Below are 25,048 nucleotides of genomic sequence, written 5' to 3' on the forward strand. Positions count from 1 at the left end.
TCGGCGCGGCTCCCCTCAGCGCGGCTCCCCTCGGCTCCGCTCCGCTCCCCTCAGCGCGGCTCCCCTCGGCTCCGCTCCGCTCCCCTCGGCTCCGCTCCCCTCGGCTCCGCTCCCCTCGGCTCCGCTCCCCTCGGCTCCGCTCCCCTCGGCTCCGCTCCCCTCGGCTCCGCTCCCCTCGGCTCCTTCCCGCGCCTTCCCGCTGCGGGCGGCTCCCGCTGCAGCCCGGCCGCGCCGCCGGGAGCTGCCGCCTGTGCTCGGAGTACCTGCGACACAGCTGGGCTATTCTTTAACTGTGCGAGAAGTGCCTCTGTTCCCTTCACGCAAGCTCCCTACTGGCTTTCTGCATCCGTAATTCCTCGGAGCCGTTTTTCCCTCCGGCGTTCTCCCGCTACTTCGTTTTCCCTTTTCCCCGCTTTTTCCTTTTTTTTTTTTTTTCTTTTCCCGCTCGTTCTTCGCCCCCCACCCCCCCTTCCCCCAAAATCTGTGCTGCCTCAATAGCGCTCATTATGCTGTGCTCAGTGGCCCGGTGTGTTCCCCGCCTCTGCTAGGCAGTGGCAGCATGGATGGTGCTCTTGTGACGACCTCTGCTGATGCTATCAGTCCACTGCGGATAGGCATGCTGAGTAATCCTGCTGTAAATGGGCGAGGACACGGACGCACGGAAAATTAACCACAGCTTTCTGCGAGACCACAACTATGTGACTGAAGGTAACATAAATACTGTCATTTTTCTCTTCTCGCGTTGCATATTCTATGCTAGGAATGCACTGTCATGTTTGGAGATGTAGGCTGTTCCTTTTTTTTTTTTCCTTTTTTAAACGGGGGATTTCAGGGCGTTTTTCTGTGGGATGTAGCAACAGAATCTGTCTGAATTTGCTAAATCCCGAAGACATTCTGTCATGCTACAGCAGTATATGAAAGTACCGGGGCTGGAGAAGGTCTTGCATTGTGCTGAGTTTCTGCTAGTGAGGTGTGCAGCACCTGGCATTGAATGCACAGTAGCTGCAATGTAGAAGATGGGAAGCACCTGATTACTTAAAAAAAAAAAAAATGTTTGAGAGCACCAAAGTAAGAGAAATAATCCGTGAAGTTAACTGTTTGCTGGTGTAATGAAGGTTATGCATCTCATTTTGGTAATTATATCCTGAGCGTTACAGACATTGCTCTGTTGATTGTTCCCTAGAGAACCGTATACATTTAGAAGGCATTTAGAAGGGATATGTAGGCATCATCTTTTGAAATGCTGCTGCCTTCTTTCTGTTCCCTGTGTCTGTGCAAGGTACATGAGAAAAGGCACCTTCATTTTAAGTCATTCAATGACTTGTAGGTTATTACATAAAAAGGAATTTTCCTGCAGGTGACATATGTTAAATGTTGAGAGAATTTGCCTTGAGATTCTGAAATGGTTGGGTCAGGTACTGGTCTGTATTTCCTTGCCAGAAAGTTGGTTTAAGAGTAGGCCATTTTAAGATTGATTAAACAGGAGGAAAGCATTTGTAGGTGCTTGACTTTGTAAATACATCTGTATGTGCAGTTTTAACAGCACTTTTCAGCAGCAGAAATAGTAACTCAATGTAGGCTTATATAATATGAACATACTTAACATCAGGGTCAACTGATACTCCTTGAGACACAGTCTCCAGATTCTGTCGTCATTTGATCAATGCTCAGTCACTTAATACTCCCATGCTGCATCCTGAAACGTGATCAGCTTATGCTCTCTTGATTATTGATGATTTGAATTGTTTTAGATTGGAGAAAACAGTAGGATGATTTCTGTCATACCAGGACCACAATGCAGATTTTTCAGAAGAAAAATTAAAAATGCTGTGAGCTGTAACTGTTACCAGAGACTGGTGTAATTGCTTGCTAATCTTGCCTCTAGGACATCCTTTACACTCTGGTTAATGTTGTGGTGCATTTTCAAATTTGTTTCGAACTTTTGGTTAATTTTTTTTTCAGAATGATGATTTATGTTTTGAGATGTGGTCACCTGTTTGAAGAAACTTCATTTAAATTTGTAAATTCATGCCTGGGATTCTGCAAAATTCACAGTATAATTACTGCAGTATACTTGATACATGGTAAATTTCAGATGTGCAGCTATGTTAAAAATTGAATTTTCAAGTCTCTCTGTTTTGTGATCTGAGGAAAATTAAATTAATGGTGGATTTTTCAAATCCATATTGTCCTTTTATATGTCATGAGTGTTCTAAAAATTAGATGGAGATTTTTAGTTTTTTTGTGACACTGCTAGGCCAAGTGTTAGATTTTTCTCATAGTTTATCTTCACCTGATAATTGGATCATAAGGACTGGACATTCTTCTGTCATTGCACATGGAGGGGCTTTTCTGAAATGGGTAAAAATACACTTTGAATATCAATGCTGGCCTTTTTTATATTTTTCCTGTGATCAGAAGTCATAATGAAATATGTTGGCATCTGTTCTTGAAATCTTCAGTAGCAAAGTATTAGTTTTTCATTTCAGACTAGTGTAATTCTTGTTGGGTTTGTCAGGTATAATAGAATTCTTCACAGCTGTTATATCTGACATTGCCACACCTTTTAAAAGATCTTGGAAATCATGAGGGAATGGATTTATCCGTGAAATTTTTCCAAGGAGACCTTCAGCTCAAAGAGGAGCATCACAAATTTTAATTTCTCATGGATACACTTTGATTAAAATGCATAATGAATACATTAGTTAAACTGGTGCTTAAAATGTGTTTTGTTTGTTCTTCTGTGGAATTTTGTATTTTTTTGTTTAAAAATTTGGCTCCATGAAAGAACTTTAAGTCTTCTCAATTGTAAAGGCCTGCAGTCCTTTCACAGGCCTTGTATTTGGTCCTGTGACATGTTAAGTGCAACAATAGAAAAGCAGTAACATGTTACCTTGTTATACTTCTTTGGGGTCCAATCCAAGTTTTTCTTTGGCTTTCATAATCCACCATTTAAAATGAAAAAAAATGCTTTATGTTCAGTGTATTAGAGAAGTTACCAATTCATTGTTGTTTGTGAATAACCAAAATTTTATCTCATTTTCAGAGTTTTAAAGTCTTGGTAAGTGAGTCCTCTGTCCTTGCTATTCCATGCAGCAGACTAAATTAATTTACAAAAGGAGGTATTTCTAACCCTTTCTTCCTCTATTCACAAAGGAAAGTAAAGCCAGCAATAATCATGTAGATGTGGGTTAGCTATAGCATTGCTTTAATTCTCTTCCTGGTTTAGTTTTTCAGTGATTAAAAAAGCCCAGAGAGTCAGATGACACAGGAATTCAGGGTATAGGAAAGCTGTGAGCCAAATCCAATTTGCTCTGCTTTCGCTAGTGGACTGAAGGTGTTCCTAACACAACTGCTTTGCTTGAGCAAAGTCAAATTTCATCTCTTTGATAGATCATTATTTTCCAACATTGGGATTATCTGTAACAAATGTGGCTTTACCTTGACTATGGAAAATCGAATTGGTTTTTAAATCTCAACAATTTTTTGATTTGTTGTTATACTGTAACTATTATACTGTAATAGACATTATAGACACACGTATGACAACAGTGATTATCTGGCCCTGTTTCTCCTGTCGCATATGCACAACTGCAATGTGGCATTAAAACAAGCAGAACATTAATAATTTTGTCTTTTAAAGTCTTTAAAATTATGTTATGGTTGCACAATGAAAAAAGGTGGTTTAATTCCAGCTTCAATATACAGCAGTTTTTCAATGATCATTTTTAAAAGTAGCTTTTGAAGCAAACTGTTTTAATTGGAGTTGTTTGTATGAGCAAAATAAAAAAGATCTGGTTAGACTTGTGAAGAAAGAGAGAAAAAAACATCTGAGGCTTAGAAAATGTGAGCTGTGAGGAAAGATTTAACTTCTTTGCAAAGGTGGTGAAACACTGGGATATATTGCCTGGGGAGCTTATGTAATTTTTATCACTGAAGTTTTTAAAAGCAGGTGACATAGATGTCTGCAAGCAATGACATGGGGATAGCTGAGCCTCCCGTGGGGCAGAGGAATGGACTAGATGACCTCTGAGATCTGTTCAGGCTTGTGATTCATTGCAGGGCTGTGTTTTATCTTAATTGCCTTTTGCACCACAGCTGTGGGAACCAGTTGCCCAGGAGGTGTTGGGTCAGTAAAATGTGTTATTTGCACAGCAACTGCAGGAGGGAGGAGAGGCACGGGAAGAGAAGATGGGTCGGATGGGAGAAATGTGATCCTTCATTACTGTACAGACAGGGTCTGTTGGGGAGAGGGCAAGAAAATTGTGAGTTGGGGGAAGGGGGATGAAAGAGACTTCTGCTTTAGCTGGCAGGGGATGTCCTTCAGTCCTGGAGTTCCCTTGATGTTACCTGTGCTTAAGATTAATGGTAGACCTGACAGGACTGCTGATACACTTTGCTGTCTCAGGGCCTTGGGATCAGCCACACAGGGTCTGATTCTGAGCAGTGAATTGCCTGGTATGGTTGCTGTCTTCCTGGTAGGGGCAAAAAGTTGCAGGAATCAATGGTGCCACTCTCTTGCTCAGATGCCAGGTTAGTTCTGTTACTCTGTGTTTTACTGATTTAACAATTAACAGAAATAATGAACAAAATTCACTATTTCTGCCAAACTATGTTAAAGGATGTGTTTCACCTCCATGATCTCTAATTTATTTGGAAAAATTCTTCTCTGGTGGGTGAAGGCATATTGCAGGTTGCATACAGACAAGTCTAGCCTATGAACCGATGACTTTTTATGGAATATCTCTGTTTTGGGAAGGAATAAAAAGATGTTTATACTTCCAATTTCTGGAGAGACACAAGCTCCTCCCTTGGTCTAGGCCTGCAAATGCAAGTGGGGCCAGTGGAGTTGCATTGGTGCAGTGGGGCAGAAGGTGACCTGCACGATCTTGACGTTTATATGGTCAAATTGTGTCTTTGGTTCCATGGCTTCACTTCTGTGAAAAAGTTAATAATGTTAATGGTGCATTAATGTCTTCAAATATATATTTGAAAAGTTACTAGAATTAGCAGTGCAATATAAACATATTGAATCATAACCATGTGAAATGTTTATTATAGAGGATAAAGGAACCCCTTTTGTTCTTAATGATTATTATAGAGGATAAGGGAGCCCTTTTTACAGATTTTTTTTTTTCCTTAATGAAAGAAATTAGTATATCTCTTCTTCAGTAATCAAAATTAGAGGAAATTATCAATTTTTATCTGCCAAAAAGAAATTTGGTTTTGAGCTTTTCTTTCATAAACATCTCAGATATAAATTGAATTAGACTTTACTACCTGAGATATTAATTGGATAAATATAGCAAACAAGTAACTCTCTGCTGACTCAGGCTCACCATTGGTCAGTCTAGTTCACTGATTTCTCCTTATTAAGAAAAGTACAAGAGGTAACTCTTCCTCTCAACCTCCAGCAATTCAGGATTTATGTTGTGAATATTGATGATTTAAATATTTTTACAGAACTAATTTAGGAACAGTTTTAGAATTGCCCTGGAAATTATTGCTCATTCTTAGTGTAGTTGCTTGTGTTAGTTATTTTTTTCCTTAAGTCGAGGGTGAACAGGGGTAAACCTTGTTAAAGCATGATTTTGTCCCTTGTTAAACAGGATATAGGTATGTCTTTCTGTGCACGGATTTGGCTCTTTTATTCACAGTGATATTCAGATGAATGTTGTGAGTAGCCTTGAAGATTTGGATTAATAAGGTTTATTCCATCCAAGTGATGTTGCTGACTTTGTAATCTTTATTCATGCAGCTTAGTTGGGTGCAGCCATGGAGGCAGAGCTGGAGCATTGCTGTCACACTGGCTTGCACTGCATCCCTTTGCTCACTCACTCAAACCTGCAGCTGGGTGTGGGGTTCATCGAGGAAAACCAAACACTGGAACTGCTGGAAGCTTGGATCTGCACAGCACAGATATTTAAGGCAATGTCTGTAGGCGTGAGATGGGCCAGCAATTCCCTCCAACAAGCCCAGCAAAGGCAGGATAGATTTAGCCAGTGAATTATGCTGTCAGCAGTGCTTGCCATGATGCAGCATCAGCTACACATTCAAAGCACTCCATTCATGCTACATTTATTAGGCTCATAATATTGTTGTCTCTATTTTGCTTGCCAAATGTACTTGATGAAGAAATCATAAATCAGGATTTGGGTTAGGATGTTGGTCCTAGGCTGGGATTTTGGAGTTTCTCAGTTTCCAGTTCCTCAGTTCCCAAAGAGCAGGATTGTGTTAGAGTTAACTTGTTACTGCCTCCTCAGAAGAATATCTGCCTCTTCAAAGAGGAGTTTAGTTCTAAGGACTGGTTGTTAGATTACCTTAAGGGGACCCTTACAGCCACTCTGAGCTGCAGGAGATGTTTCAAAGGCATGCAGTTAACTTGGTTTGGATCTTCATTTAATGTCATGTTCTTCACATGGCAATTATTCACCAGTGTCACATGTACCCATTAAAGCTTTAACAGGTGTGATTAGGCTGGGCTGCAATCTTTCTCTTTGCCAAGGAATAAATCTCTGATGCTGGATCAGTGATTTTGGTGGGTTGCCCCTAGGGAATGATGGCAACCTTGGCTCTCTTTGCATGCATATGTAATCAACAGATGATTTTGCACTCACTGTCTAAATAATGTATTTGGTTGCTGTATAGTGCTAGAGGTCCTGGAGAAGTAAGATTTATTAACAAAAGAAAGGGACCATGTGGAATATTAGCTAAAACCAAGCTTCTTCCATGACAGTGACAACAAGGAGCTGAAAAAGAACATGTAGCAATCTGGAGCTTTTCCAGGTGCCAGCAGACTAGAAACATTATAAATAGAAATGTTGATCGCATATTTAACTATATAGCTGTTATATGTAATAGACTGAGCTACATATAAACCTTAAAACCAGAAGTTCAGGACATGAACTGCAATGTGTGTGTAAGATAAAACGTGGGCCTAGAAATATGATCCTTGCAAGCTCGCTGTGTCTGCCAGAGTTTTTCTAATTGAAACTGACAGTTTAAAAGTATTGAATAATGTAAAACTAAACAACATTGTGCAGGTAGAGTCAGTGTCATTGTTCACCATGGGAGAAGTTTATTTAGTACATGTGTCATTATGAAAACTGTACTTAACAGTATAATTTCTATATGTTTTCTGTGTAAACCTCAGGCATTTCAGCAATACATCATATATTTAAATGGTGAATTTAGAGAATGGTAGATGTTGCTCTTGCATCAGTTCAAAATGTGAAACACTATACAATAACACTGAATATTTTATAATGAAGAACTGACTATCTTTTATTACAGCCATAAAAAGGTAACTCATCCTTACTGTTTACATTGTGTTACTACATAATTACTAGTTGTATCCTTGAAACTTTCCACCACAGTTTATTCAATCATCATTGCAAGGCTTTGTCTCAAGCACTGGCTGCTAAGAGAACACAAAGTATTTGCTTAAAGTAGAATCTCAGTGTCATTTCAGGCTAATTTCCCTATGGTCAGGGAAAGGTAATAATCTCAGAAAATTAGATAAAGTTATTATGGGCACTTTTGGGATTTTTAAAACAAGAAAGGGTTTTAAATGAACTTCTAGCCATGTTGAGGCACTTTCCTGATCAATTATTTCCATGTTCTCAGGTTAATGCTGAGTTTGCCTTTAGTCATGAGTGTGGTCTATTTTACTTGTTCCTGGTGAAAGTTCCCCAATTCTTTACCAAGAACAACAGCCCCACTGAGCAAAGCAGCCTTATATATGGTAAGAGAGTTCCTATTCTCAAGAGTTACCTTGCTGGAAAGCTCTTGTTCCTGGTTTTATTATTGCTTCAATGCAAATAAAAGCAGACTGTATTTTGCCAGTGAAAGACAAATAATAAAAATGTACATTAAGAGATTTGATTCCTATAAAACCTCAGCATGATATGCCATCCAGTTCAGTGACTTTTCTGAATTATTAATATGACAGGTTTTGGGATCTGTATTGTTAAATATAGCAGTGTATGTTTCTTTCCTATTCACTGGTCCATCTGTTACAAAAAAGAGAAGAAAATGATGCAGACATCTGTATTATAATGGCATTTATGTGCTTTACTTAGAGTACAGAAGAAAGTAAAAGACTAAGAGTTGGTTTATTATTCTCTAGTTCAATGCATGTCTGATTAGAACTTAGTTACTGTTTCCATACTTCTTCCTGTCTGCAGTGCTTTTATTGTTCCCGTGATTCAGGTGTTGCAAATAGGCAGTGACAAAATAACATCATTTGTGTACATTTTGAGGCTAATGCTGCCTGTGGTAGTAATGTTTGCATTAAAGATGACCATAACCTGCTCTACCACTTTCTGGGCCCGTTTCTAGTAGAAATAAAGATCATCTGAGTTGACTTAGAAGTAAATGATTGTTTATTTCATGATCTCAGATTTTAATGACTCCATATTATTTCTCCTTATTCTAAGATGTTAAATGAACATTTCAAATAGAAATGAAAAATAGTTTTCAAGCAATGAGCTAGTCACCAATTAGCAATTATTTATTTCTAGACTTTCATCCAATCATGTACTGTTTCAGAGGTTTCAATTTATGATAGAACTTGGCATGAAGTCTTTAATAAGTGTATAGCTGTAAATCAGAATCTGTCTGCTATTATGTCATAAATAATTTCTGATAGAATGTATTTATTTCTACATTATGCAGTGATAAAAAGAAAATTTCAACTAATAAATTCAATAATAATAGATTAGAAAACGTTGAACAAATAGGCACAGTGGACTGGTGAGTGTAGGCCTGAATTGACTGCCAAGGTAGCACTTGGGACTCCTCATCATGCTACATGTTAATTTAACACCCTGCTTGATTTGATACTTTTTATTGCTGCATGCAGATCTGTGATATGAGAATAACCAGTACAAGATGAAGTCAGATGTGCATTCTACAGTCTTCTTTTGAATGGAAGATTTAAGTCAAGTATATTCTCTTTAATCAACACTGAAGATCAAAGTGGAATTCACATATGTAGTCTCTTTGAAATAGGTAGATGTGAATTATTACATCTTACAGAATTTCCTGGAAAGCCTTACTAAGAGTGAAGTAAAGTCATATGGATGGTGGTTATTCTCATTGCTCAGGTACAATATGAATGTAATTTTGTGCATGTTGTGTGCACTTGTAACGCAAGTGTATGCTGCACTCACAGAAGTTTTGTGGATGACTGCACCTAAATGTTTCTGGTGTGCCTGTATTCCTCCCAGCTGCTATGCTTGAAATGTGAATCTAGAAGTCCTGGAATGGCTATGGAGAAGTTTCAGCATTGAGAAGCAGTAGGAGCTGGTATGTAGGGCACTGTCCTTCAAGTCTCATATGATTCAGTCTGTTTTGGTCTATGTGTGACAGAGCTGGTCAGGAGAGTGACACTTGTTAGGTTAATGCTGAGTCTGGGGTAAAACTTTCCTTTCATCATGGTGTGATAAACAATGTCCTTCAATTTCTGATTTTCATCTATGATGAGCTGTAGCTTTCTGAAATATTATTTCCTTGAACACAGATTTTGTTTTCCATGGTTAATTGTGGCCTTACTTGATAGAGGAGACATTTCTGTGCTTCCACATACATTTCAGAAAAATGAGGGAAATGGAGAACAGGCCTCTGTGTTACTATGCAAATGTTACAAAAGGTGCTAGTTTTAAAACAAATGAGTTGCATCTGTTATCAGTTATGATGTTGCAAATCAGCCAATTATAGTAAAACTTCAAGATTTACTAGGTGTGAGAATTCATGTTACATCCCAGTAAAGGGTTTTGGTTGCTTTAACTTTGAACTGTGCTGCAGAAATCACTGCTGAATGTGATTTGTACAGAATACAAACAACCAGCTCTTTGTGTTGATTTTTCCCAGCTTTTGTTTAAAATTGTTTCATTGAAAATATCTTTTACTTTTTCTTATCTTCAAATTAATTTCAAGGCATTTTAAATTGAGGATTTTGTTTGAAATTGACATGGATGCCATTTTTGTCAGCAAATTGCCCATTCTCCAGAGGACTCTGTAGCCTGGGATGCCCATCTCTCCTGCTGCTGTTGGAGCCACTCCCATCACATGAGAAGTATCAGAGCAGAGGGGAAGAGGTTCTGGTCAATTTAGGCTTCTTCAGGAAATGTCAGCAAGCTTGGCCTGGTTTGCATTTGTCCCTTGCTGGCAGGGAGGGAACCAGCACAGCTGCCTGCTCCTGAGAGCACGGGGACCATGGGCAGTGCTGTCTTGTGCTGGTGCAAATTTGCCATCTGCCACCAGAGTCCCATTGCTGCTCCCTGTGACCTGCTCCCTGTGCACGTTTGGTCAGTGTGCTGAAGACTTCCAGAGTAGTGAAGCTTACTGCTGTGCTCCTTCAAAACCACCTTGTTATAAGGCTTTTGCAATATTTATACACAGTAGAAAGAAGGGAGGAAATACAAACTATAAGTATATTGGAAAAATGTCTGACAGCTATCCTGGATGTACCTGGGAAGTGGTAGTAATGTAGTAATGTTAAATGTGAAAGCATTGATGCTCGTACACTATAAATAATTACTAACAAAGGTGGTTGCCAGTGTGGAGAGTTATTTGCAGGGGGATTAATTTTTGATTGTTAAGTGTAAGTATATTTAGACAGAAAATTATTTCTGTTCCTGAAAGCCAGGGAGGAGTTGTAAATGGGAAGAATTAGCAGTCTGGATTCCACAGAGCAAACACCAGCCTAGTTATTACAGATGAGATTTGATGAATGTTGTTCTATTGAGGTTATCGCAGGAAGCTATTCTTATATTTTACATTTTAATAACTGAACTCAATGATTTTATTTTTAGCAGTTGAATTTACAGTTTTCTTGAAAACTTTTCAGTTTGGTAGCCTTCTTTTCTGAAATGTTACAGATATTTCAAAGCCTTTAATGTCCCTTTTGCTAAGCCAAAAATCTTTGATCCAAAAAGCTTCATTGAGCAATTTGTGCATATGTGTACAGACATAATCTAACACAATAATAGAATCAAAATAATTGAAATTGAGGAAAGGAATCTCCTATACTTTGCCTTTAGTGGTCTTGCACAGCAGTCCAGAAATTCTGAGATTTTATTTTGTAAGTGAAATCCTTCAGGAATATATCTTTGCAAGGAAAGATAGGTTAGGGAAATAATACCTGCAAATTAAAAAAAAAAAAAATACCAGTAGCTAGATGAGACTTGACTACACATGACAGCAAGAGATACTAGGGCATGACATTATAGGTGGAACCTGACACTAGGAGAGCTGCTACATAGTTCAAGCAAACTTGAGGAAAATTTTTTCATATAAAAACAGTAACTTCACTAGTTTACATATCCTGGACAAGGAATTTGTTAAAGTCTTGTGTTTTAGTTTTTAAGTGATGGTTCTTGTGAGTTTATGTAGAGTCATTGGTTTTTTCCTGTTCCGTGTTTTGTGCCCTGCTAAGAAACCTTCTGATAGAGCATAGAAAGATTTTCCTTTTTTCAAAAGCTGCTTTTATTGATGAAATAATGAGCAGAATTTATTGAAAGAGTTCAACAATAGCACATTGGGCTAGAGATGGCATGAAGAAACCTGTTCATCATAATAGTTCTTAAAAGCAGTAGTCCAATTGATCAATTTAACATTTCTACAAATAAAAACCCCCAGAGCTCATCTCTTCAGCTGTGGGGCTACTCAGATAATTTCCACAGATTTCCATTTCTCTTTTCAAAACTAGCTGCTTTAAAACTGTCCACTTTTTATGTTGTGTTTCTGTAAAATAACTGATTACTCATGCCTGTATTAGATATATACAACACTAAATGTGATATAAGGCATGAGCTATAGTTTATCTGTATTTAAGATCTTTTAATTCACAGGTAGCTGTCAGACTGGGTATCAGGTAGGCTTTTTTTCCCCAGTCTGATTCTCAGATCCAGTAACAGACCACACTTGAAGAACTGAAAGAAGTTGATTGGTTCCTATAGGTCAAAATTTGGGCTAAATCTAAAATACATCTGTTCCCCTAGACAACTGACAAGTGGTCAAGACTGGAACTTATATAAAAAAGCATGAATATTTTTGGACTAAATATCTCACAGGAATAATTAACATTTTCCCCTAGTTCACACAGCCTTCTACCCAGGCAACAGATGGGTAACCGTAACTCTTAAACCTAATGGTCTTCCTTGAAGTTTCTTTTCATGTGCTTCTGGTATGTGTCTTCATACTGCTAAAGTTCCTTTGATTTCCTTTTGGCCACTTTCCGGAACATCTTTTAATTCCTTTTGTGAAATTTCCATGCCGGCTTTAATTCCTGCCAGAAGGCAACTGTTGCATCTCTGTTCAAGCAGGACCCTAAAGCTTTAAATTCTTAGAATTTCTCTCTCTGGAAGGAATACTCCCTGCTCAGACTTCAGAGACATCAAGAATATGTAGATCAAACACTGCTCAGGAGAGAAATAAGGACACAGAATTCCTTCCTTGGCTAATTACTCCGTTTCCATTTGCTGTTTGACTTGATTGTAGTAATACTTGGGTTTTATTTGCAGTACTTGCTACTGTTTGAGTTCCAGGAATCTTTATTTAAAAAAAAAAAAAAAAAAGGGGAGTCCAGCCAAAACCACAACTCATTTGGTATTCTTTGCCAAATTCTTTCTGCTCTCTGTATGTATATCCATTGAGTCTTGTGAGGACAAGACCTGGAAGTGTCACTTAGTACTATTCTTTTACTGTCATTAAAGGACACAGATGTGACTCCAAAGTATCTTGTACCTGATAAATTGGTCTGTAGATGACCCTCAGGTGAAGGGGGAAGGTATTTTTGAAATTTGAAGAGTCCCTTCTTCTGCACCATTTTACTGAAAAGGAGTTTTTTGGGGGAGGTCTGGCAGCCTTCTTGGGTAAGATCCCAGTTAAGTATATTAATACCAACAGACTTGGCTGAAGGACAGGGTCAGGATTTTATCATGTTATGATAAGGGAAAAGCTAATGGGGTTTTCTCTTTGTTATTTGTTATTACTCACCCCTGAAGGCGAGGGTGGCTGAGGTTCTTGCTAATAAATCTCTTGCAGCAGATTAGAATGAAATGACACTGAATGAAATTAGAATGAAATGACATTGGCTTTTTATATATATTATGTATATATTTATGTAGGGATTATTTAGAATAATGTGCTTGCCATGGAAAGGAGGTATGTAGCCCTTTTGGTTATTATCTATCTGTAGTAATATAACAGTATGAAAGTATAAAGATACCACTTCAGAAAATATATAAGGGAAAGAAGGAATGAGAAGGATAAGATTAGATAGTGGAAACATATCACCACTTACCTAGCAAAGAGACTTAATTATTGTTATTTGGTGTCTGTTGGTTGAAGTGATGATCTCCATCTTGATCAGTTGGGAGTGGGGGAAGCCCCCAAAACACAAAGTTCAATGGGTTAATAAATGTTCAAGTTTATGTCAGATACCTCCTTGCTTACTGAGGAGTCAGTTTTACACTGTCTGATGTAACACTGTGGATCAGATGCAGTCCTCTCATGAAGGCCCCAAAAATTAGTCAGGGGGCACTCAGGGGGTCTTTGATGGTTTATGACAGCTGCCTCTCAGGACAGAGTGGTTGAGCCAGTTGTGTCCCATCAGAAGGGATGAAAACCTTCAGGCCTGTGTGTGAATGCCCTGGTCGTTCCCAGGGAAAAGTTGTACAGCTGAGCCTGTTATTTAAGGGTGATAAAAAACATTATCTGACCTCTGATTCTTACCTGCCTTCTCCCTCACATGGCTCAAACCTCAGTTGTACTCCCAGCTGGTGGGTGCTCACCCCCCCGCACATGGGCTGTGACCTTGCAAACCCAACCTCAGCAAAGCACCTGCTGCTATTGCAAATGGCTGATTGAGCCACTAACCATTAACATTTCAGTCCTCCATGCCATCCTGCTACAGAAATGAAAGTGACTAAATAACAGAAATTTAAATTTTAATTTCATTTTATTTTTTTACTCTGGTAAGTTTTAAAAAATTGAAATACACTACCTGGATTTGTTGGGACAAGGTTACTGTACATGTTTCTATTAAACGGCAGCAATATCATCTTTAATACCCTGACAGGTTGTTAACAACCTTTGTGTAATTGTGATTTAGTGTCTAATGAAGTATATTGAGAAGCTGCCACTGGCTGGAGCAGGATTGGATCCAGTTGCATGGCTTTGCATGGCTGTACTCTGTGTACATATCGTAAATCCAGAAAAATATATGTATGTATATACAAACCACGTATTTTGTTTTGAGTCATGATTTTAATCTTATAGAAGCATAGAATGGATTGGGTTGGAAGAGACCTTAAAGACACTCCACTAGAACAGGTTGGTCAAAGCCCCATCCAACCTGTCTTTGAACACTCTCAAGGAAGATACACAGCTTCTCTGGGCAACCTGTTCCAGTGCCACCTCTACATCTATTCTGCATCTGTTCATCTGTCTTAATCTCTGCATCTGTTTGTGCTAACTACTTTGTACAGTAACCTGAGTTACTTTTGTCTTCACGATGACATTGTATAATGTGGGGATGTAGTTTATAACCCCTGGTACTGGAAGACTGTGTTTTTTTGAAGAGTTTATCTCAATGCTCACCAAAAACCTTTCTGGAAATTTCAAGTGTGCTAAATCTTCAGAGACTCAATACCACTGCTGGCTTTGTTTTTACAACACCAGCAGGTAAAGATGAAAATGTAGCTGAATTCCATCTACCATATTCAGAATTGTTAGAATCTACAAAGCTTAGATTTTCCTACTACTGTCAAGAAATGTAAGTACATTCTGCAGTTTAGCACAAAAATTTCTGGGAGCTAAAATTATGTGGATTTGTTACTTTTCTTACGGTTTATTGCAATTCTGTTCCTCAGTAAACCATATACTGTCCTTTAACCAAAATAACAGATTTTCTGTAGCTACTATAGCTATTTAGAGTTATCATTTTGTTGATTTGCAGAGTGAGTTAGGAAATCTACTTGGAAATTCTCATGCATAATATGATTTATTAAATTTAAGGTTAAAATCAAGGTTAAAATTATCCAGTTGAATACTGTGCCCTTAATACTGTCTTTACAAGTTTCCTTGGAGCTTAATGCATTCAGATTTATACTAACTAGAGTACAACCCATTTATTTTTCTTTGACCCTTTTGTCTGCTATATGATTTACTCATGCTGCATATTGTTTTCTTTTAAATACTGTTAAGTCTTTGCTTGAAGCAAAACTGCTCTCCAGGTTTTCTCTTGCAGGTAATTTGCTCGAGGGTACTCTTTAACTTTCTGAAATGTAAAGTAGTTGCAATTCAGGTTTTAATTGTATGTCTTTTTCTCCTTTTCAAGAGTATGCTGCCTGGACACATCATTTTGTTATTTAAAGGGCTGATAAATGTGTCTAAGTTGTATTAATTTATGTGGCAATAGAATTCAAATTAATGCTATCCAGAAGATCTTTAAATGCATGAGTAGTATGAAAGGTATAATTAAATCGCTCTGAAAAAAAAAATACAGGATATTTCATGAATGTCAGTAACATGGTTTTAGCCCTTAAGTAATTTTTCTTTGCTACAGATACTTTTGAGGGTTGTGTCTACCAGAACCTTAAAAATGTGTGTCTTGAGAAAACAGTAATTTTTTCCCTTCATTTGTCCATTTGGGTTTGTGCTAATTTGTGAGGTTCATATTATCCTCCTAAATTATGCTTTTACAGATACCAGGAAGTTCACAGTGTTATAATGAGAGAGAGGGGTTTTTGAGCTATGTGCAGAACATTTAGGTAAACGCTTAAGCTGATGAGGAAGCTTGAAGAGAGCTTGGCAGAAGAATGGTTGTACAGTAGGGGACATGATACTATAAAATTAATCCAAGTAGGGAGGGCTACGTGACTGCTGCAGAGTCCGCATGACCCTGAAGAGAAAATGATGTACAGAAAGCAAGATATTGAAACTGCTTGGTATGTAGAAATAGATAGAGAAGAACAAAGAAGTGCTAAGCTGTTCTAACTGCAAGGCCAGCTGGACAGGCAAGTATCAATCACAAGGATAGTTTTAAGATAATAGTACAAGTCACATAGCAACCAATCATGAGCTTGGCTTTTGCAATATGTATGAGCTAATTAACGAGTATATATAAACTGTGTAATCCATCAATAAACTGAGACTTGATGGTCATGATAGCATGAGTCTTGTCTCCCGCGGCACCCTCCAACAGAAGCTTGTTATAGCTGGTGATTCCTGTTAAGAGCATCCCAGAGTCCCTTCGTTGAAGACAAACCTGAAAGATTAACCCACTATAAAGGAACAGACTGTGGCTGAAGAATTTTCACAGTTGAATTTTTGGAAGAAAAATTGTGTGCTGCATGCAGAATTACTTGCTTCAATTAATCAGTGTTAAAAAAATTATTAACTGCATCATAATCTGGTTCAGTCATTTGTGGAAGAGTGTTGAACTCTTGTTCACTGCTAGACATTAGCCTCATCAGGGGTGAGTGGAGCATGATTTCACTTTCTTCTGGCCACTTTCTTCCTAGTGCTGGGCCAGCGTGATTTGCTGATGTCAAGCCACTGTTGGCTCGTATTTGGCCTAGCATGCAGGACGGCCACAGGTCCTTTCCAGACATTTCCTTTGTCTGGAGGTCTTTTGTTCCAAGTGCAAATTTTTGCACTTCTTGCTGAACCTCCTGTAGTCTGTATAGATTTTTTTTTTTTGGCCATTTCGTGCCTTCCCTTAGTTTGTAACTTGGAAGTGAAGCACTGACTTTGTAATGTTAGTTATCACTGTGGATGTTTTAGATGTCTTGCAGTTCACAGTGCACAGTGAATATACCCTAAGCTTGGCTGGCACCAGAGTGAATTTTCTGTATGTTTTTTCATTCATTTCAATCAGTGTATGTTTTTGGCTACCACCAACTGCCAAAATTGTTTGAAATATACCAAATAGCTTTAGGAATTTTTGCTTCAAGAAAGACTTGTTAATTATTTTCTTAGTGAGAAAGATGGCATTTTAATCTGATAACTCAAATAGCAATGGTGGAATTTAGTGCGCAGTGGACTTGAAAAAAAAATCAATATTCTTTTTAGCTTGCATAAAAAAAATCATAGGTTCTTAGCAAAGCCATCTCATGTTGAAACTGCCATTTTGCTTTCTCTGTGGAGACTATCAATTAAAATTCAAGTACCAGTATCATTTCTGGATACTTGGATTTAAGTATGGGCTCTGTAACAGTGATGACTAACATGATTCAGCTGTAGGCTTTGTTTTATTTCACCAGCTGTAGGTTGGTTGGAGAGACCCAGGTGGGACTACAGTCCTCTCACACTGCAGGGAATGGGAAAGGTTATGTTCAAGCACCACCTGAATGTTGTCACTTGGGAATCCACTGCTGCAGCCATAGATGTGTGGATTCACTCATGCAAAGATTCACGAAATGTACTGCTCACCATTTCTTTTTCCAAGTCATGGAGACTGAAAGGTGGGTTTTCTTCATTTTCCAAAGGGAAGATGAACTGTAGAAAAACCAATGATTTCTAAAAGTCTCTCAGGAAAATTTCTGGCAGAGGTGATAAGTCTGTCTGGGAGTTGTATTAGTTCTTATATGCATGATAGATTCTACATAAGATTTAAAAATGGAGGGAGAAGAGGTATTCTAGCTTGGATTTCGTGGCAGGCTGCATATTCATCCTAAAAATAGCTTTCTGTCATGGAAGAGCTTTCTGTTTGAATGGGACTAATCTCTGGAATGTATCTTCCTTTAGACAAAGTTGTTCTCTTTTTTTTGTTCCATGAATTACTCTCCCAGACAGTGAAAGTGATTCTACCTATCGGTAATATCCCATATGGTTAAAGTGCCTGCTGAAGTGCTTGGTGTACATAGGTCAGTGTAGACTGTAGGAGGCTGGAGAACAGTAATTTGTAGGGAGAAAAGCAGGATGATGTAAGCAAAGGAAAGGCTCTTTGAAGCAGTTAAGGTGCATAAGGTGTTTGTTTTTGAACACTCAAGACTTGTTTTTGAAATAAATGTATGGTACCCCCAAAGTGTGAAAACCATGGTATGGATATCTTCATAGATTACTAAAGTAAAGAAGCAAAAATCCACACTGTGACCAATTCAGCTCTTGCTTTCAATTGTAGAGGTTCCCCTCCCCACAGTTTTAGCATTGTCAGCTTGCATTTACCAGTTTGCATTTCAGGGAGAGTAAATGTATTAGAAGTTCTAGTCCTTTCTATGATTATTAGAAGATACTGCTAAATATTTAAAAGTATTTGAAATCTTTTCTCTGGAGATCTGATCAGTACTATCAATGTATTGTTACTGTAATATCTAGATTATTCATGTGTCATGACCTTTTGGGGACTCTGAGAGGGCTTTAGGCAACACATAAAACCTAAAGTTGTCAGATTCTTTTCATTTTGCTTCTTTCTGATAGTCATTGGTTTTGTCACACAAAGAAGAGGAGCAGATTTAGTAAAAATTCCTGTTAATGCTGAGAATAATCACTCTCTTTGAAGGTGAACAGGACATCTGTAGTGCCCAGAAGAGAATTAATCAGTAATATTTATTTGATCCAGGCTGCTGTATCTTATTGTGTATTTAAATATACTGGATTTATTAAATATGGTATTATATATGTGACCAGTTGTTATTATTTCTCTTGGAGGTTTTTTTCAATTTTTTTGGCAAAGTCTGTTTATAGTCATAGTTCATAGACAGCTATAATTATATTCCAGTTAGCAGATATTGGAAGACAAACTGTTTCATTGCTTTGAATGGGTTGGTATTTTGAAAACTGGGAACTTTGGAGAAAAACAGTATGCAGTTGCAAATAAAAAAAAAAAGGAAGAAAACAGGCTGTCTGGCATTCTTTAAAGGAAGTGATTGGCATTCTTTAAAGGAAGTGATTGATGAAGTGAACAATTCTATTTACCTCTACATTTACTCTTCAGTTGAAGTAATAGATGCAATACATGATGGGGGGTGGGGGGTTTGTTTTATTTTTCCCCTTAGTAGAGTTTTTCTGCCATATTATAATCATGGTTTTCTTGTCTTGCTTTCCATGCTTTTCAGCAGTTCTGAATTATGTATAAACCTCACATGTATGGGCTTTGTCTCGTCTTTCAGTTCATTTGCAAGATTAATATTGCTGTTGGCCAAAGTTAAGGAAATGCAATGAAGCTGATATTTTTCCAATTAATTATTGGAAATTGTTCCTGCCTGTGAACATCAGTATTCAGTGCACACTCATACCAGAAAAAAGTGGTTGGTCATTAGCTTCCAGTCCTCGATGTCTAAACTTGACATTTCCTAAAAAAAAAAAAACAAACCATCATGGCACTCTGAAAAACACAGAGATCACTTTTGGAGCAAACAACTTATTTTATTGGGGCTTTAGAGAGTTGGTTTGGAAATAGAAAAATATTGCATTCATCACCACACTCAAAAGAATTATTTATTCATGTGTTTCAGATAGAGTTATTTTTCTTTCTCTCTTGAATGGATTGCACTTTGGGATATACAAATCATTTGAATGTGTCATATTAAAAACTGAAAACTGTTGTCCCAGCTGGAAACCATGAAAACTATGGAAAGTTTCCTTTTCTCCTTTAAAAAAGAAAAAGGTATTTGTTAGGATTGATTCCTGTGGTAAGCCTATGTAGATTAATGTGGAAGTAAAATAAAGTGTCTCTATGGAATGGGTTGGACAGGAGAAGCAAATTAAATGTTCCTCTATTAGGTAATTCACGTAGCAATGGTTTCTGGAAAGGAAATTTATAAAGAGCAGAAAACTGCCATTTTGAAAAGGAGGTAGAAGGGAGAGCTACTCAATGGATATTTGTTCATGTCAGAGTTGAGAGCTTATTTAAAATATTATTTCCTTAGTTATTTTATTTAGGCTGTCTCGTTATGTTGGCTCTCAATGACCATATTTCAGTTTGTTACATAGGTAACTGGCAAGAGCATCATCAGCTCATGAACCAAAGAATCCAGCTTGCTGCAAACGGAGCTCCACGGAAGATGTGAAAGTAATGCAAATACTTCTGTAGGAACTGGGAGTTTTTCACCACACCCCAAAATGTACTTGCTCAAATCAGGCATTTTCAAATTCAGTTCTTTTTCTGTCACTTGTAATGTGGAAGGTGCTGTCTGACAGCCCTGGAAATTAAGTCCTCTATTTCTCCACAGGACAGGTATAGCAAGGGCAGCAGCAATGCAAGCTTCCCCACACTGTCCTACCAATGTTCCTCAGCCCAGTTCTGAAGAAGTCACTTCTGGAGGTGAGTGGGTGGAAGAGTCTCTGTGCAGAGACTGCTGCAGGGCAGTGGTTCCTGCAGGATGGGCTGCTGGATGGAGGCTGGCCCCTTGTCTTGAGTGAGCCACCAGTCTTTAACAGATATCAGTTTATGTATCATAAAGCGGCGTGGGCTGGATTCGTTGAGGTTGCATTATTCTGCTTGGCTGTTGTCACATTTTGCTATTTCTTTGTGGTGGGATGGCACCTGTACATTTTTTTTCTTTTTGCACTGTTTTGTTGTTAAAGGCTTTGTCAGTGCTTTATGTACACGTCTCCAGTGTGGCATGTGAATAACTGAATGCAGCCTGGTTGTAAATGTGGCACAGAAAAGCAGTTACTGGTGGCAGCCATGTGTGCAAGAGGAGCTGTAGGGCACTAGACCAAGAGGCATGCTTTGAAATGCACCAGAAATTGATAAGAAAGTGTATGTTGGGTTCTAGTATCTAAATGAACAATTAGATTTCTGTTGCAAAGCCGTATCTTAACCATTTCTCTTCACATAATTACTATGTAATTTAGATATTAACATCAATTAAGCTGGTAAACTAATGTTCTTTTTTAGATTATTTTATAATTAATGAAATCTGCCTATCTAAAGTTAGACATGCAGCATTCTACACTATATGAAAATAAAGAGTATGTATTGCAGTTACCATAGATAGTAGTCATCCAAACCAGAAATATGTGATAAATTGTGAGAGGAATTAATGACTGATGCAAGTTTTCAGAACAACAGTTTGGCAAATTAATTCTCCTATACATTCCTGGAGTTACTTGAGCACTACTTACTTCAAATAAAGTGAGAATTATTCAATTTTCAGCCAAATATACATCTCTTCAACACAGAAATAAGTCTGAGAAAATGGGAAACAAAGGCTTAGCAAGGCTGTTAGGTCATGGTGAATTACTTTTCTAGTTTTGAATGCTGTGTGAAGGATTTGCAATGCCTTGATTGTCATTTGTAGTTGAGGCCCTTAAGTCAGTTTAACTCTGCTTCTATAGCTGTTTGTAAACAGGAGTGATAACAAGAGACCATAGTATAATTCAATAATTGTATAAATTTAGCATTGTTCCTATCTGTTTCCATGAGATCATAGAGTAAGAGTTAATTTTCCTAGTCAAAGTAGATTTCCTGAAGGCATTGCTTAATTTTTTAACTTAAAAGGATAAGAATCGGAGTAGTATTAATTCTATATACAGCTAAAACAGTTCCTGGCTTTCACTTTTTAGTTTTATCAGGTAGCAGGGCTATGGACTTCTGTTCATAATTAAAATTAATGACAAAGTCCTGTTGAGAAGTCATTTGAGACTGATGCATAAAGTAGAAAGCAGTTTGAGGATCCTTGTCATGAGACTACATGGCATTATGACATTCTCTAAGTCACATTATTCAGTGTTTGTATTGTGCTAATAGATCATGTGGATTTGATTTTTTTTCCAGCTCTTTTGAATGCAGTGCAGAGTACTAATCTCTTACTGATGTTGACAAAGCTATAGGGAGGTCCAGATTTGGCCTCCCACACACCTGAAGTCCAGAATTTCAGCTCAAACCTCCCTCTCTGCCATGTAAACTTTTTAAGATAATTATATACCTTGTCACAATTAAACCTTTTTTATAATAGTCATTATTTTAAATTCAAGTACAAAAATACATTTTCAGGACGAGCACAAGAATGGTCATAGAGACTGTTTTCTTCACAAAGTATTTATTCAGACCACAAATTCATCTGGCTCTGCATCTGCTTTCTGTGAATACTAATTAATACAGAGTCTGATTTTTTTCTGCATATTTACATTGAATAGTGGTTATCTAAAGTAGCACACTTGTAAACCAGCATATGGCCCAGAACATCCATAGCTCCTTCATCCTGGAGTCCTCACTTACACAAATCTGTTGTTTCTACTGGGACTGCTTGCATGGGAAGAGGCTTTGCATTACATTCATAGTTACAGATCTTTATCTTAAAAGCTTCAACAATAACTTTATCAACTTGTCTTTACCTCCAGTTATATCCTAGTGATTGTACAACCTCTCAGAGCTTCTGCCCAGGACTGGGAATGGAGTAAGGTTAAACCAGTCTTTCAAGAATGTATTTATATATTTTCCTGAAGGTTCAGTAAATTGGCTTGAGGCTTCAGGCTCAATTTACAAAGTAATTTTTTCACCAACCACTAGATAACAGAGTTTAAGGGACACAGAGTTTTGGATCAAGTGTCAGAAACAGAGGCTGCAAAACAAGGAATAAGAAACACTTTAGGTTCACATTGAATAATGTGTGGTCTTTGCACAGTTGGGAAACCCCAATGCTAAAATGTTCTTTTTTGACTTTCTGTCTGTGAAGAGAATATAGATCTGTGTTTATATAATGGATCCACGGAGGACTTTGCTTATTCCCAGTCTTCTGGAGATCTTGAAAAGCGTTTCCCTAGCAGGTTTGGAGTTAGGGTGAAGTACATTGGTCTGTTTGTGATGATCTGAAAGGAACTGTGTAATCTTAGATTGTTCAAAAGGAAGTGCTTATTTGAGACACCTAGAAATTACTGAGATACAGCAGGAGGAAATGCCTTTTAATCAAAGCTGTATGCCACTGGCATGTATAAGTAAAAGGGTGACTAAATTACCAAAGCTATCAGAAATGAAATCTCATTGCTCAAGTACCAGGCTGTGAAACTGGTTTCACAGACTTACCACATAGTTATCACAGGCTTCTGTGATGTTACTGTTTAGAATTATTGGGACTGTAGAAAGGAATTTGACACTTGTCTCTCTAGGTTTCATGAAGGACTGTTTTTACTGTCCATTAGTCTTTTGGTTCACAGTTTTAGTCCAGCAGTTTGTGACAAGGTTCCGTTAGCAATGACCAGCTGCATAACTGAGGATATGAAAAATTCTTGCTTTTAAATTTGTTTAGTATTCTGCAGCAATGCTATGGCATCTGTAAAGGTTTAAGTTGGAACTCATTGCAGAACCATTGCTGTGAGCTCTTTCAGGGCAAGGAATACATTTTTCTGTGCATGCATAAAGCCAGCCCTCACTATATCTTTGGCTATTCCAGTTATGCAGGTAATATATTTATAGTAGTGAAACAAGCAAATAGTCCCCTAAGTCCCACAATAACAATTTCACCCATTTAGTTATTTTTTTCTGAGTGCCTAGAAAACTTAGGCCTATTAAAATTGCTTTTGATAGTGTCACCTTTAACCTTGTAGCAGAGTATTTGAACTCAGATGTTGAAAAGAGTTCAACAAAAAAAAAGTGCTGCTTAGACAGGATGAGACATGCAGATGAAAAATGAAAAGCAGATGCAGAATGTAAATCCTCTTTCAGGAGCCTTATGAGAATGTCATCTGGTTATCATAATGACAACACAGGTAACCATCATTCTCTGCATTCCATAAAATCCTGACTCACAAATGAGTTGAGTTTTCACAAAGTCAAGCTATAAGATCAGCTACAAATACCATGGTTTTTGTTTTTGTCATTCTTCAATTTCCAGGAAGCCTGATGAGACCCAACAGCTCAAGAGCATTGAGGCTGATGAAATCTAAATTTTCCATAAGCTTTTTCTACTATAGTATGCAGCAAATGAAAAATTAGCAGAGTAAATACTGAGACTGTAGAATTGTGAGATTTTCTGGGGCAAAAGGAAGGTTTGTTTGCATTTAAATACTATTTGCAAGTTTCTTTCTTAGGCTCATCTACTGTGCATTTAGAATTGATAGTGAATTTCTCCTGCACTTGAATGACTGTTGCGCCAGGAGGCTGTGGATTTTTTTATGTTTTCTTTTGCTTGATCAAATACTCTAGGCTCTTACAGGGAGATGTGAAGCAAATTAGAAAATATGTTCTTTTATAAAAAATACTTAAGAATATGCTTCAGGAAAAAGAGAACTTAATTTTTTTTAAAGGACAGCTGCATCTGAAAAGGCACTTAAATTTTAATCAGTTCCTTAATTTTTATTAATCTGTAATGAAAAAACCCCCAGTGATTAAAATCCTGGGAAATTGATTTGAATTTACAAGTTGAGTTAGCTGGAATTTAGAGGTTTTGCTGTAACAATTTATCAGATCCTGTCTGTGTGTTAAGTGCTGAATGACCTTGTGCCATTTATATTGCTCTGTAGTTTGTCAAAATAAAAAGGGCTTAATTTGATAATTAAGTAGGAGAGAATGAAAAAATGTATTCTGGCAGTTTGTGACCAGGTTGGGAGTAATGTTTCTTCTTTATGATGGAAACAGTGGAGATAACTTAAGAATCACATTTATTCTGGATAGCAATTACTTGTTTTTAAATATTTTTTTAAAATTCTGAGTTGTTTTTTTTTTTTTAACAGTGTTTACAACATTGTTGGTTTTTGAGAAAGGAGTCTCTATGCTAGCTTAATTTTGTAGGAGTGCTGGAGTGAAGGCTGCTTATTTATGTCAGGTAGAACACAATGGGACAATATACTTTAACCTTTAGAACTATGAAAAAACATTCAGAAGAACTGATGTGTAATTGGAAAGGAAACTTCAATTGTAAATAGGTTTTTGGGGTTGTGTTTTTCTTAGGATTTTGGGTAGGTATTATTTTTGTTTATTTTAACTGAGGTTTGGCTGCCAAGTTCTGAATGGTGGGAATAGTTTGAAGGTCTGTTTGGAAGTAATTGATTCAATATTGTCTCCTGCCCCACTCCTGCCTGGTGACTGATGTGTTTTGCTGTCCCCAGTGGTGCAGAGGATATTGGGAGACCTTTGGGAGCCCTGTAGGGTGGG

The 25,048-nt window shown here is 37.7% G+C and overlaps 1 protein-coding gene across 12 annotated transcripts in view; it reads left to right on the top strand.

The window, feature by feature from the left end:
• The window catches only part of PPP2R2C (protein phosphatase 2 regulatory subunit Bgamma), a 191,666-nt gene that overhangs the window by 57,053 nt on the left and 109,565 nt on the right, over window positions 1-25,048 (top strand). The window contains exons 1-3 of one of the 12 annotated variants that reach the window (XM_085577657.1): window positions 113-708; window positions 7,627-7,744; window positions 20,184-20,275. The exons of 3 other annotated variants lie outside the window; for them this stretch is intronic. In XM_085577657.1, the coding sequence (XP_085433783.1) occupies window positions 20,209-20,275 (67 nt within the window). In that variant the 5' untranslated portion in view covers window positions 113-708; window positions 7,627-7,744; window positions 20,184-20,208. Of the gene's footprint in view, window positions 1-19; window positions 709-7,626; window positions 7,745-9,064; window positions 9,108-20,183; window positions 20,276-25,048 lie in introns of those variants that run through there. 8 more of the 12 variants (XM_085577658.1, XM_021550762.4, XM_085577662.1 and 5 more) reach the window with 8 other exon arrangements.

The sequence above is a fragment of the Lonchura striata genome, chromosome 4 (assembly GCF_050655825.1).
Source record: "Lonchura striata isolate lonStrDom1 chromosome 4, ASM5065582v1, whole genome shotgun sequence".
NCBI classification, from domain to species: domain Eukaryota; kingdom Metazoa; phylum Chordata; class Aves; order Passeriformes; family Estrildidae; genus Lonchura; species Lonchura striata.